The sequence below is a fragment of the Microcaecilia unicolor genome, chromosome 14, assembly GCF_901765095.1.
Source record: "Microcaecilia unicolor chromosome 14, aMicUni1.1, whole genome shotgun sequence".
Classification (NCBI taxonomy): domain Eukaryota; kingdom Metazoa; phylum Chordata; class Amphibia; order Gymnophiona; family Siphonopidae; genus Microcaecilia; species Microcaecilia unicolor.
This window is the reverse complement of record NC_044044.1, coordinates 49,353,697-49,368,028: the sequence shown is the minus strand read 5'-3', so window position 1 is coordinate 49,368,028 and position 14,332 is coordinate 49,353,697. Positions and strand designations below refer to the sequence as shown.

The following is a 14,332-nucleotide window of genomic DNA, read 5'->3' as shown; positions in this document are numbered from 1 at the left end:
AAGAAAGACATGGGGAAAAGAAGATACAATAGCAGGGTTTTTTTTAACCTCTTATTGGGCCCTGAGTAAACATTTGAAGATGGGCTCTGCTGCATCAGTTCCATAACTTCCTGACCTGCACCTTGTGTCTATATTGATCCTACCCTGTGGCTGCTGCTGGCACAGTAAAAACACTGAATCCACAGCCATGAGAAAAAGAAGCCAATGTTCCTTTCTGGACGCAGGTCAGAAATGGAGCTTGTACAAAATTTGGGTCCTACTACTGCTACTTATCATTTTTATAGTGCTACTAGACGTATGCAGCGCTGTACACTGGACATGAAGAGACAGTCCCTGCTCGACAGAGCTTACAATGTAATTAGGACAGACAACCAGGACAAATAAGCGATAAGGGAATTAATAAGGTGGGAATGATAAAACAGACATGGGTACTGAACCAGTGAATAAGGGTTAGGAGTTAAAAGCAGCATCAAAAAGGTGGGCTTTTAGCCTAGATTTGAAGACGACCAGAGATGGAGCTTGACGTACTGGCTCAGGAACTCTATTTCAGGTGCAGCAAGATAAAAGGAACGGAGTCTGGAGTTAGCAGTAGAGGAGAAGGGTGCAAATAAGAGAGATTTACCCAGTGAACGGAGTTCCCAGGGAGGAGTGTAGGGACATAAGAGTGGAGAGGTACTGAGGAGCTGCAGAGTGAAGGCACTTGTAAGTCAATAAGAGGAGTTTGAACTGTATGTGGAAATGGATAGGGAGCCAATGAAGTGACTTGAGGAGAGGGCTAATATGAGCATAGTGACACTGGCGGAATATAAGTCGTGCAGCAGAAGGGGAGAGAGATGGCATAATGGGAGACCTGTGAGAAGCAAGTTGCAATAGTCTAAGCAAGAGGTGATAAGAGTGTGGATAAGGGTTCTGGAGGTGTGCTTAGAGAGGAAAGGACAATTTTGGTGATATTATAGAAGTCCATCCACTCAGCAAACTTCCCCTACCAAAGCACAAAGCTGTGGAATGCCCTTCCCAAATCACTAAGGTCCTTAACTCCTCACACCATCTTTCGAAAACACCTCTAGACTTACCTGTTCAAAAAGTTCATACCCACATAAAACGAGCATGTAACTACCCCCTACTTCCACTCTCACTCCCTAAGACATCCCTTTTGTACCAGTATGTAAGTCTCTTAACCCTACTCTCCCCCCCCCCCACCCATCCTATTAAAATCTAATTACCTACCTGTACTAACTAAATTTGTAAGCCACATAAAACCAAACATGTTTGGAAAATGTGGGCTATAAATACTGTTATCAATAAATAAATAAAATGAGAGGTGTGGAGAGAAGTACAATCAAGACCTCTGGTCTCTCATGATTACACAGCCAGAGCCATAAAAAATACTATCATCACTGCAGAATCATGGGGTGGGTCTAAGGTGGGAGGAAGCAGCTGGCAGGGACCAGTCAAGCATGAGCCTGTACCACTGACATCCTTTTCCTCTTCCTGGATGATCAGTGCAAGAAGGGAAGAACCAATGGGTTGGAAAGAGGAAGAGCCAGGGGCGGACTGACCATATGGGTGACCGGGCAGTGCCCGAATGCCCAGAGGCTCTACTGGTGATCTAGTAGCCTCTGTGGGGTGGGGGGGAGACGGACATGTTCTTTCCTGCCCAGCCCGCTAGGCTGGCTCTATTCCCCACCCCCACCCCAACACCACTGCATTTTAAAAATGGTGGCTGGGACTCCCTACAGAAGTCTCGCGAGACTGTCGAGACCCGCGAGACTACTGCAGGAAGTTTCTGCCGCCATACACTGGCGCCGGCAGGCAGGGGACTGGCGGTAGTGCAGCGGGCAGGAAAGAACATCCCTCCCCCCACAGAGGCCACAGACCACTAGGACCCCTCAGGTAGGACTGGGGTAGTGGGGGCGGCAGCAGTGGCTGGGCGGGGAGGCCCAGACCACCTTCAGTCCACCCCTGGGAAGAGTACAATAAAAACCAAAAGAGAGGAGGATAAGAACTGACAGAGCAGTAGAGAAGACGGTTAAAATCTGTAGGGAGGAGGGTGAACATTGAAAGAAGTGAAGAAGGTGAGAATCCAGGAAACGTTAGAGAAAAGGGTGAGATTTGATGGGTGGGGGGATGAATAAGGGGAGAGTTGACAGGAGAGAGGAAGAAAAAGAATGAGAAGTGGGGAGGGAGGCAAGAGTTATTGGAGGGAGAACTGACTGGGGAGGGAATAAGATAGGGGGTGGATGGTATGAGGGGGTGGGACAGAGATGATTTGGCACCAGGCAGAGAAGGGAGTGAGAGACAGAATCCTCCCACCCTCTGCTTCTCCTTTCCCAGGTTCAGGATCTCCCTCCATTCCACCCTTGATCTTCTTTTCCCTGCCCCTCCGCCATCTCTGATCCGTGCCTCTTATGTCCAATCTATCGCCAATCCTCTGCCCCCCCCCCCCTCTTTATCTGAAGGAGCTCATTTCACTCCCCACTTCCAGTGATCACTAAGATTAATCAGCTTTATCAGTTTCATTTCTACACCGGCATAGTTGTAAGCATGTGGTTATTTCCACGTAACGTCACTCCTTTTCTTCCTTTCTTCATTACTGGTTTTCTCATCCTATATAATAGAAAGCACCTCCAACGTTCTGAAGCTGAGAAAGTGAAGCCTTGAAGCATTCGTGCTCCTGCTGTATCCATCTCCTGAAATGACGTCACGTACTTCCGTGTTCGTAAAGACCAATCACTGGAAGGGAACACTGCAGAGTTGCCAGGCAACGGAACGTGACATCACAGGCATGAGGGTGTCGTCGTCCCTCCCTTCCTCCCTCCCTTCCAGTTCCAGGCCCCCTACCTCCAAATTTTAAAAGTCAACTTCACTTACGAAGTCGGGTTTACGGCGGCCGACAGCAGCAGCGGTAACAGGCGTGCAGGCTCGACCCTTCTCTCTCTCTCTCTCTCAGCTCTGGTCCCACCCTTGCGGAAACAGGAAATGAGGGCGGGACCAGAGCTGAGAGAGAAGGGCTGAGCCTGCACGCCTGTTACCGCTGCTGCCGGCTGCCGTAAACCCAACTTCATAAGTGAAGATGACTTTTAAAATTTGGAGGTAGGGGGCCTGGAACTGGAAGGGAGGGAGGGACGACGACACCCTCATGCGTGTGACGTCGCGTTCCGAGGGGGGGGGATCCTGGAACTGGGAGGGAGGGAGGGGGAAACCTGAAACTCGGAGGGAGGGGGGAACCTGAAACTCGGAGGGAGGCAGGGGATGACCCTGTAACTCGGAGGGAGAGAGGGAGGGGATGACCCTGGAACTTGGATGGAGGGAACGACGCTGGAACTCGGAGGGAGGGGGGACGAGGGAGGGAACTACCCTGGAACTCAGAGGGGGGGACGACCCTGGAACTCAGAGAGAGGGAGAGTGGGGACAACCCTGGAACTCGGAGGGAGGACGACCCTGCAACTTGGAGGGAGGGAGGGGGGACGACCATGGAACTTGGAGAGAGGGAGGGAGGGGACGACCCTGGAGCTCGGAGGGTGGGGGAGGACGACCCTGGAACTCGGAGGGAGGGGGATGACCCTGGAACTCGGAGGGAGAACACTGGAACTGGGAGGGAGGGAGGGCCCATGGCACACACTCTCATTCTCACACACACACTCGCACCCAGTCTCACTCTCTCTCTGTCACACACACACACTTGCACATTCACTCTCTCTCTCTCGTACATTCACTCTCTCTCTCTCACACAGTCACTCTCACACACACTCTCTCAAACATACACACTCCGAGGAAAACCTTGCTAGCGCCCGTTTCATTGGTTTCACAAACGGGCCTTTTTTCCTAGTTTTTTTTATATTTTGATGTTAACTGCTTTCCTGGTTTCTGAAGAGTATTATAACAATAAATTAATAAGCCATAAACTGTTCCTTCTCTCTCCTCCACCCAAAAACAAAAATGAATTACCCTGACAAATAAGAAAGCAAAAAAATGACTCTATTTTTATAGTGTAAGATAAAATACGCTGCATTTAACATGCAAATCTATACAAGTATATGCAAATTTGCTTCAAAATTGGCAGAGAATTTTGTAACTCCTGCTGCAGAATTTGCCCCTGAACCACTGCTGAGAAATGAAGACTATAATTATTTTTAATTGTCACATAGTACAGGACCCAGAGGGCACCCGATGACAGCTATCAGGGGGCAAGTTTAACACTCACCAGAGGAAGGACCTGCTTCCCCCACACTGTAGAGTGAATATGTGGATCCAACTGACACAGAATGGTATGGAAGCAAAAAGAGACGGTTCAGCTAGGCATGTAGCTAGACTTCGGGTTTTGAGGGGACCTGATCCCAAAGGGAGGGAGGCACAACATTTTGCCCTGTAACCCCATATACCTGTGTTGGTGGGGGTGCCCAAGCCCCCCCAGTAGAAGGCATCCTGCACACAAAGCCTGACAATTAGCGGTGCCTTTCCACTGCTCAGGAAAGGCCCCCCACCCCCGTGTATGCTCAGTTTTCTCACGGGAGAGGCCCACCCTTGCTTATGCTTGGTTTTCGTGCACCCATGGGGAGAGTATAAATCTATTCAACTAGTCTAGGAATCTCAACAATCTAAATTCCCTCCAAATATTAATATCTACAAATTAGGAAAATATAAACATATCATATATAATTCACGTGTTTTTATTCATATTCAAAATATTCAAAAATGTGTACAGTAAACCTATTTTATAAATACACATCACAAATCCCATATAAAAATTAAATACTAAACCCCCATTCATACTCACACACACATTACCTAACTTTAAAATTCTCTAATCATGGAAAGACCAATAAATCTATCAGAACTTCATGGAGAAAAAAATCCAAGCAAGGAAAAGAAAACAACAACAAAAAACTCCATGAAGTTTTGATAAAGTTATAATTTTTGAATTTCCTATTTATTTATTATTATTATTTATTGCATTTGTATCCCACATTTTCCCACCTCTTTGCAGGCTCAATGTAGCTTACAATACATCATGAATGGTGAACATATATAGATAGTAGACTTTTAGTGTTTGACTGCTTTAAAAACAAATTGGGGAATAAGCCAACAGCCTATGATTGATGACTTCCCTTGACATGTTGAAGCTTTTGCATCACAAAAAAAGTTTGGAAGTCTGAGGATTTTTGGCTATGTCCTTCCCTTTCTTGGCAGGGGGGGGGGGGGTTTCGAAATTTGTGACATCATGTTTACTTTATTTGTTTAACAACAGAATCAATTGTTCTGTATTTGTAGTGTTTTGTCTGTTGTTCCCTGTTCTTGATTTGCTCTGTGATAGTTCAGTGACCTCCGTTCTATGAATGCAGTACACTTGGAAGGGGGCCATGGACAGCCGCTCTGAGCATGCACTGTATGCCGCTGGGAAAAATGGGGTATTGGGCAAGATGGACCTTAGTTCTGACCCAGTTTGACTGGTCTCTTATGGGAGCTGGGTAGGACTCAGGATTGGGGGGGGGGGGGGGGGGGAGAGAGGAGTCAGCGTAACTCAGGGAGTTTATCGTCTCATCTCTTGTCCTGTGAACAAGGTGCATTTATTAGATGGAGGGAAGAGACTTCAAGCGCCGGAAGCTTTATTTGCTGTTACTTTCTCTCAATTTATAAAGAAAAGACTGAAATGATAAAGAATGGAGGTGATTAAAGTGCCTGGCTGCTTGCCAGCCACCATAAGTAGAGCGATCAATATAGCAGCCATTATTAACACAAAATGCTTCAGGTCTCCTTCAAAAATTACTCATCTGTTTTCTAACCTCTCTTATATTAAAAAGTAGGCTGTGGGTTGGAAGGTTGAATAAGACAAGTTTATTTGGAAACGTGGGTTATAAATAATAAATTGGTTAAATAAGAAATAAAAAAAAAAGAATGGCCCAGAGGTTCAGTTCCGGACTGATTAGCAACAGAATATTTCTAGAGACAGAACAGCAGGTGGAAATGGGAAAGAAACAGGTGCTCAGAGGGGGGTGCACTGGCAGAGCTGTGTGTGTGTCTGTGCAGAAATAGAAGGAAGTGCTACAAGGGCAGAAGGGAGGTGCATTGGCAGTGCTGTGCATGTGTCTTGGTGCAGGAATCGCAGGGAGTGCAGCAGGGCAGTACTGAGGTGCATTGGCAGAGCCCTGTTTGTGTCTCAGTACAGAAACTGTTGCGGGGGGGGGGGGGGGGGGTGGTAGAGGGTGCTGCAGGGTAGGACTGAGGTGCACTGACTGAGTTGTGTGTGTTTGTGATGAAACAGCAGAGGGTGCTGCAGGGCAGGACTGAGGTGCATTGGCAGAGCCCTGTTTATGTCTCAGTACAGAAACTGTTTTGGGGGGGGGGGCTGCAGGGTAGGACTGAGGTGCACTAACAGAGCTGTGTGTTTGTGATGAAACAGCAGAAGGTGCTGTAGGGCAGGACTGAGGTGCATTGGCAGAGTTATGTGTGTTTCAGTGCTGGATTTGCAAGGGGGGGGGGGGGGGGGGGGGTACCGCAGGGCAGCAACCAAGGTGCTTTGACTAAGGGGTGTGTATGTATCAGTAGTGAAACATCAGGCAGGGCTGCAGGACAGCAGTGAGTTGCATTTGCAGAATTGGCTTGCAACCTAATACCTAACTACAAAAATGTATTAATATGATTGAAAGCCATCTCCTGATTGCTAAACACAACACAAATGACCCCTCCATAGGCATAGTGAAGGAGCTTGTTCTGTGTTTGGGGGGTGCTCAGCACTCAGAGAGCTGGTACTTATACCTGAGGATAATATATTTCCTGCTCTTCCTTCTGCTTGTAGCCCAAGAGTCTTCCCTTTGTTTTCAGTTGCAGGGAAAAATTGGTAAAATCTAATTAACTTGATGATTTGTGGTTTCCTACTTGTGCCAGCACAGATCAGGTGGGGTAGCAGCATTGACAGTCCACGTTCCTGCAGTCCAGGTCCACATCACTTTCCTTGCAACCAGAAAAAAAGAAAAGCTAGCTGTTCTGGGAGAATGGACTATTTCTTTCTGGTGTCACCTGAGAAGTATTTTCATTTCACCACTCCTAATAATTTGGGCTGTGGTGACCCATTCAGGCTGACTAGAAACAAAGGGATTCAGACTGAATTTCTGTTAAATCCAAGTCAATCTCTTTTCATCATATTCACCCCTCCTTTCCTGCACACCCTTTCTCCGACTCCATCACATCCTCTCTCTTCATCACATTCTCTCCTGTCTCTCTCACTTCCCGTCACACTTCTCCTATACCAAGCATCTATAAATAGTCTGCTTTGCTCTCCATTTGGAGATAACATACCCTACTTCATTGCTTGATTTTGGACTAGCATAGGAGAATTTAAAATGCAATCCTTTTTCCATACAGATAACCTCTTCTACATAGAGCACATTTTCGAGATCTCCCGGCGCCCAGACCTCCTCACGATGGTCATCGATTACCGGACCAAAGTGCTGAACATTTCAGAGGAAGATGAAGTTGATACAAAACTTACCCGCATTCCCAGTGCCAAAAAATATAAAGGTGAGGTGTCAGTTCACTGGAGACAGATCGGCCATGCCTGTCGTTTTGTGCAGGAAGTAGAGTTACCAAGGGACACTGGGTCGTCTGGGCAGGCTGTTGTGTCCCTTTTCTTTAAATCTGTGAAAACCAACTGGCTGATATTCAAGGTGATTTAAGCCTACCCCCCCCCCCCCCCAACTGCCAATACTCAGCAGCACTTAACAGGCAGTGTTGTTGAACATTAGCTCTGACTGGGCCAAAAAAAGTGAGCAGGTCAGAGGAAGTACAAGGGGCAGCGTTTGGGGAGGAGCCAGCAGTTATGCGGATGAAGGCAATAATCAGTGCTGGGACCCACATAGCTAAGTGGCTGAAATTAATACAGCTCAAAATCTGTCCTAATTTTGGCTACTTCACGGGCTCTGTCACTTAATATTCACTGCCACACGCATGGCAAGGTGCTTTGAGTCCTGGGAGCCCCCTCCCCCCTGGAACAGCCACCAACCCCCAACCCGCCCCAGTCTTGATAGGCCTTCCTAGGTATACCTTAGCACTCTCATCCAGTGGGAGCGACAGAGGCAGGAGCAAAGCCCATTCATTCCTGCCCCTTGTGGCTGCCGCAACCTCTCACAGCAGCTTTGTGGTACTGCCCACTCACTCCTGCACCCATCACTCCCAATGGCCACAAGGATGGTAAGGTAGGCCTGGAGGGCCTATAAAGACCAGTGGGGGGGGGGGGAGGGAGTTAGGGGGACATTCCAGTAGGGAGAAGAAAGTTCTGACCATCAGTGGCTGGGGGGAAGGAAGGGAAGCAGGGGTGCTGTTTCAGGGGCTGGGAGGGAGCTCCATAGATCTTTGCAATAGTTATGCGGGTCCAACCGATATTCAGCAGGAATTTTTATGTTTAATTTTCTTGGGCCACTCAATGAAACAAATCATAACTACAAGGCCATGCAGGCAGTGGATCAGCCTGTTCCTCATGACATGGAGTCAGGTAGAAACCCTACCCACTGGTCCATTTTCTGGACTAATAATAAAAATAAAACAAAACAAGGAAAATAAGGCAATATCTTTTTATTGAACTAACTTAATACATTTTTATTTTATTTATTTATTTATTTTTACTAGCTTTCGGAAGCCAAAGCCTCCTTTCTTCAGCCATCTTTAAAGTGGACTAACAAGGCTACCACATTTAGTAGCGTGCTTTATCCATTTTCCAGAGGGGCAACCTGATCCAGTCCTGGGCTGTCTGGTAGCCCTCTCTTGGTGCATTTTGGCACCAGTAGTGGTTAATTTCAAATAGATGAAACGGGAACTACAAACCCCCAAAACACTGGGCGGCTTTATGTCCAGATATAAAGTGGCGGGCTGTGTCCAAGCACCGGCACTGAATAGCCAGGTGCGTGCAGGCAGCTGGCACTAAACTGGTTAAGTGACAATATGCAGTCTTAACCAGTTAAGTTAAACCAGCCAGAGATAGGACTGCTATTTATATGGTCCTATTGGACTGGCTAACTTAGGGGCCCTTTTACTAAGCCACAGTAGACATTAACGTGTGCCTACAACATGGCAAACAGCACTCCTGCGGGATACGCTGAGGTGTCCTGTGGTAGTGTACCCATTAGTGCTGTAAAATATCTTTTATTTTCCAGCGCGCGAGGCGTGACTATGGGTGGAGAGTAGGCATGCCCTATGCTAATTGGGTAGTGCAAGCACATTGCCGTGTGCAGCCCGATTACCGCAGGAGCCCTCAGTGCCTACAAAATGGTGTTGGTAAGGGCTCCCATGGTAATGGCCAAATGGTAATTGGGAAATTAGCATGTGGCCATTAAAGAAAAATATGGAACTGTGGCCATTTTGTCGCCGTGTGTAGGAAACCCACGTGGCCATTTTGTCTCTGTGTGCAGGAAACCCACGTGCCGACAACAGTACCAGCCACATTTTAGTACAGCTTAGTAAAAGGGCCTCTTAATCAGTTAAGTGCCAACTCTGCCCTCCCCCACCTGCCCACTGAATAGCTGATTTCTTTTAGAGCTGATATTCAGCGACATTGAATACCAGTGGATATTGACCCCTAAGCTGGAATTTGATCTGAAAGACTCCCTCCAGAAAATGGGCCACGTGGCAGCACTGAAGATGACAGGAGCAAAGAGAGAGGGTTTTTTTTATGCAGACAATTTAAAAGCACTTGTGCGTTAGAAACGGAGTCTTGGTTTTATTGCAACATAACTGGTCTGTTACAGAAGTCACAATCTACTGTAGAAATCCCTCCCCTTATTTCTTATTTAGGAGGGATGGCTGAATTTATCCAGGTAGAACTCACACACTTCCTTCTTGTCCCTTTTCACAGATATTATTCGACAGCCCTCAGAAGAAGAAATTATTAAGCTGGCCCCACCCCCGAAGAAAGCCTGAGGAGAGCAAGATGGTCATGACCAATGACCCCATCTCTACCACCACCATGACCACTATCATCTTCCTCCTTCTCCTCCTCCCCCTGCCATTTTCACCTACCATCCCCCTCCTACGGCTCATCTCTGCATCTGATCTGGACCTTTACAAAGTTGTTTGGATTCAGAGGGGGCCGGTCCAGAATAGAACAATGAAGACATGAAATCATAAAGAGGAGGGAGCCAAGGGAACGTCATGTACCTGGTCACTGTTAACGGAGTCTTAACCCCCACTATGCGTGCTCAGTTTTCCTGCAGTCTGCCTATCTACGCGCCTTTTGTGAGCGTCTTTTGATATAAGTATTATTTTTGACAAACCCTGTGGGATAATTATGTGGCTACTCTTAATTTTTTTTTTAGAGATTTCTATGCAAAATGGAAATTAACAGTACTCTCTCCACCACCACTGCCTCCTACCATCGCACACCTAGCCCTTCCCTTCCCTCCTCCCCCACCCACCCCTCCTTTATTAGTCAGTGGCTTTGTGCAGAACTGAATGTTCACACCCGTGTGGATACATGTGCAGTATGTCTCTAATGTATTTATAGGCAAAGAAGTAACTGGATTCCAGTTGGGCATTGAACACTATTCTTTGTTGTTTCAAAAGATACAAAAATAAAATTATATTTAAGCATTTAACCAAAACACCCATTAAATTTGACAAGATTGCAGGCTTAGTCGATTTGTGTTGACAAAGTGCACAAATATTTTAGTATACGTATCTGCTGGAACTTCAAAACCATGCGCTTAGCAATTGAAAACAATATCTAGGGTGCATCTTGGCCACTCCTTAGCAATTTGGATGCTGTGCCACCCTTTAAGTGCTAAGCCCCTGACGAGTCTGTGGAAGCCAGACTGGGCACCCTCTGGGTGTCAGACAGTTTTGGGCTCAGTGCTACATGCTTTCTAGCCTCTTTTCTGGAGCATCCAGTATACTCCATCTCTAGATCTGGCTTCCCCTCCCCCTCCCCCCCCCCCCCCCCCCCCCAGCCTTTTCTGGAATGTTATTTTCAGTGTTCTGCATATTTCTAGCGTCTCTGGTCTTTTCTGTCACTGTAGTTCTGGATTTTGCCGGTGTTTCTTGCATTTTGCCTGCATGTCTGGTGTTTTTTTTTTCTTCAGAATTTTGTTGGAGTCACTGACATTTTCGGCAACTTCAAGCCCATCAAAGGCCTTGTAAAAATGTCTGAAAATCTTCAGCACAGCTCTGAAGGTCCTTGGATAGCAGGGAAGTGAATGTGTCTCTCTGGATACACATTGTTTAATTTTCTGATTATTATATCTTCCAACTTCTGGAAGGGAAAACCTTTTATCCGTATGATATTTAATTTATGCCAGTATTTTATCTTTAATGCTACTTACTAGGGTTAAGTGAAACTCAGTAATCAGAAATAGGAATATGTGAGAGCCCCAAAGACATTACCATTTAATCCAGAATTTGTAATTTTGATAACGGAAACAGCAAAAGACGTATTTAACACACTTGAAAATGAGACAGAAACTCAGGTCGGAGGGCTTAATTCAGTAATAGTGAATGGTGCTAAACTGGAGGGCAAGGTCGGCCATGTAAAGAATTTGCTAGGAGATTTGCCTGGGTAAAAAGTGTCTCTAAATTTCCCTCATACATATCTACATAAGGTTATCTGCATTGAGAGGAAGTGTTTCCAGGGGTAGTTACCATCTTATGAGTATTTTAAGCAGTCTTTAAAAAAATGTGGCTGTTTCAGAAACATCTTTGTTAAAGTGTCTGGTATGTAGATTGATGGGTTTTATAAGAAGGTATCTAAATGTAATGTAGTTTTACTAGAATTCTCCTTGAACTATTTTGGTGACGTGGATGATAATTGCCTATATGAAATTTATTTGTTTTTATTTGTGTTACATTTGTACCCCGCGCTTTCCCACTCATGGCAGGCTCAATGCGGCTTACATGGGGCAATGGAGGGTTAAGTGACTTGCCCAGAGTCACAAGGAGCTGCCTGTGCCTGAAGTGGGAATTGAACTCAATTCCTCAGTTCCCCAGGACCAAAGTCCACCACCCTAACCACTAGGCCACTCCTCCACTGTTGCTACTATTTGAGATTCTACATGGAATGTTGCAACATTCCATGTAGAAGTCGGCCCTTGCAGATCACCAATGTGGCCGCGCAAGCTTCTGCTTCTGTGAGTGAAGTGGGAATCGAACTCAGTTCCTCAGGACCAAAGTCCACCACCCTAACCACTAGGGTACATGGCATCTTCAAATCTGTGTGTCTACTCTTCCAGCAAAATTTTACCAGCTGGAAAAGCAGGGGCAAGAGACTGTGCATTCGCTAGACCAGCAGAAATTTCAAAGTGTAAATATCTGATTTCTTTGGCTTTAAGAACTGAGGCAAAGCCTATGGACGAGTGACACGCTGTCTTTGCCCCAATGTGACAGTTTGAAAATTGCCTCCATACTGACTAACTGGTACTTATCTGTACAAGCTGATCCTGTCAATGGTTTACCTCCACTGCATGCAGGGCCTTGTAGTTAGAATGTCACTACAGCAAGCAGGAACTACAAGTCCATGCATGCAGCAGGGGTAAAAGTAGGACTGGATCAGCCTGCCTAGCAGAAATGTAGCCATGGCCTACACTGACTGATAGTGGAGCTGGGGATTAGGGGATCAGATGACACTATGAACTCTTCAGGAAGCCTTAACCTGCCTAGTTTTTCAACTTGCATTCTCAGAGCATACTGGGATCTGTAGTCCTCTAATCTAGTATTTGAGACAAAGATGTTACAAATCCCAAACTTATTTGGGATTTGGAGGGGAAAATGAAAAAGGGTGTTTTTACCAAACTGATGGAGATCGTAAGAAAACAAAAATGGTTTCCTTTTATGAATCACTTTAGGCCTTGTGTCAGCATACCACATGTCTGTTGAATAGCAGCAGACCTGGCTATTTACTCCAGATTATCAGAGACATGCCTTATTCGTTATCACCTCTGTGTATTCTGGGATTGACCATCACTATTGAACTCAGGGCTAATACATGTTGCAAATTGGACTTCTGAAATACCAGCTTTAGAACTTTATTCCCCTTAAGAGCTTAATAGAGTTAAGCAGTTATGCAAACAAATCTTGGAAGAAATCAGTTTGAATATAAGGTACAGAAGCGATATGTTAAGATTATAATTATTGCTCATTGTGGTATACCTCGTTGAAGAAGTGGGTCTTCAGGGATATACGAAAGTTGGTTAGTTCATACATTGTTTTTAGGTTGAGTGGTAATGCATTCCACATCTGCATGCTTAGGTAGGAAAAGCTGGACGCATGTGTTAGTTTGTATTTTATTCCATTACAGTTGGGAAAGTGTAGATTGAGGAATGTGCGGGATGATCTTTTAGCGTTTCTGGGTGGTAAGTCAATCACGTCAGACATGTATGCCAGGGCTTCTCTGTGAATGATTTTATGGACCAGAGTGCAGACCTTGAACGCAATATGTTCTTTGAGTGGAAGCCAGTGTACTTTTTCTCTTAGGGGTTTTGCGCTTTCATACTTTGCTTTCCCAAATGCTTGTCTATATCAAACGTTTTTGTGACACACTTCCACCTCTTGCGTTATGTCCCAACACACTGGCTGAGAACCACTGGCTTTAAGGGAGCATTAGGGATGGGTGTGATCAATAAAAAAATTTTTTCCTCCCATGTTGGGACTATGAAAAAACTCTTGGTGGACTCATGGCCAAAAAGTTAAGAGCAACATGGAAACCAAAATTGAATCATACTAAAGTCAACTTCAGAGAGCAGAGGGAGAGTGAAATTTATGGGCAAATCAAAAGAGCTTCCAACTGTATGCATGGAAGTGTCATTCTTGCTTTTCATGAGGGAAATCCAAACTACAAGATCCTGCATGCAATTTGGGCAGGCAGAGGCTTAGAGATAACATTAGGACTAGCACCTTGTTTTGGAGTGGGGGAGGGGAGAAGACTGGCTAGCAATGCTAATCCTCCCTGCCGAAGATACTTTTCTTATTTAATATAGTGGGGTTATTTCAAATTTAGTTGACTTTAACTGCACATGAGCAGCTTGTTTTTTGTCCTTTTCACTGACGTGTGTATATGTACAATGAATCTCATACCTATGTTCCACAAAACTGTATACTTACAGTGGGGGAAATAAGTATTTGATCCCTTGCTGATTTTGTAAGTTTGCCCACTGACAAAGACATGAGCAGCCCATAATTGAAGGGTAGGTTATTGGTAACAGTGAGAGATAGCACATCACAAATTAAATCCGGAAAATCACATTGTGGAAAGTATATGAATTTATTTGCATTCTGCAGAGGGAAATAAGTATTTGATCCCTCTGGCAAACAAGACCTAATACTTGGTGGCAAAACCCTTGTTGGCAAGCACAGCGGT

The 14,332-nt window shown here is 45.6% G+C and overlaps 1 protein-coding gene across 1 annotated transcript in view; it reads left to right on the top strand.

Moving 5' to 3' along the window:
- Positions 1-11,873, top strand: part of PEA15 (proliferation and apoptosis adaptor protein 15) — a 106,518-nt gene extending 94,645 nt beyond the window's left edge. Inside the window, exons 3-4 of the mRNA XM_030188087.1 lie at positions 7,363-7,518; positions 9,845-11,873. Coding sequence (XP_030043947.1) covers positions 7,363-7,518; positions 9,845-9,909 — 221 coding nt within the window. The 3' untranslated portion in view covers positions 9,910-11,873. The remainder of the gene's footprint in view (positions 1-7,362; positions 7,519-9,844) is intronic.
- Positions 11,874-14,332: the final 2,459 nt, after the last annotated feature.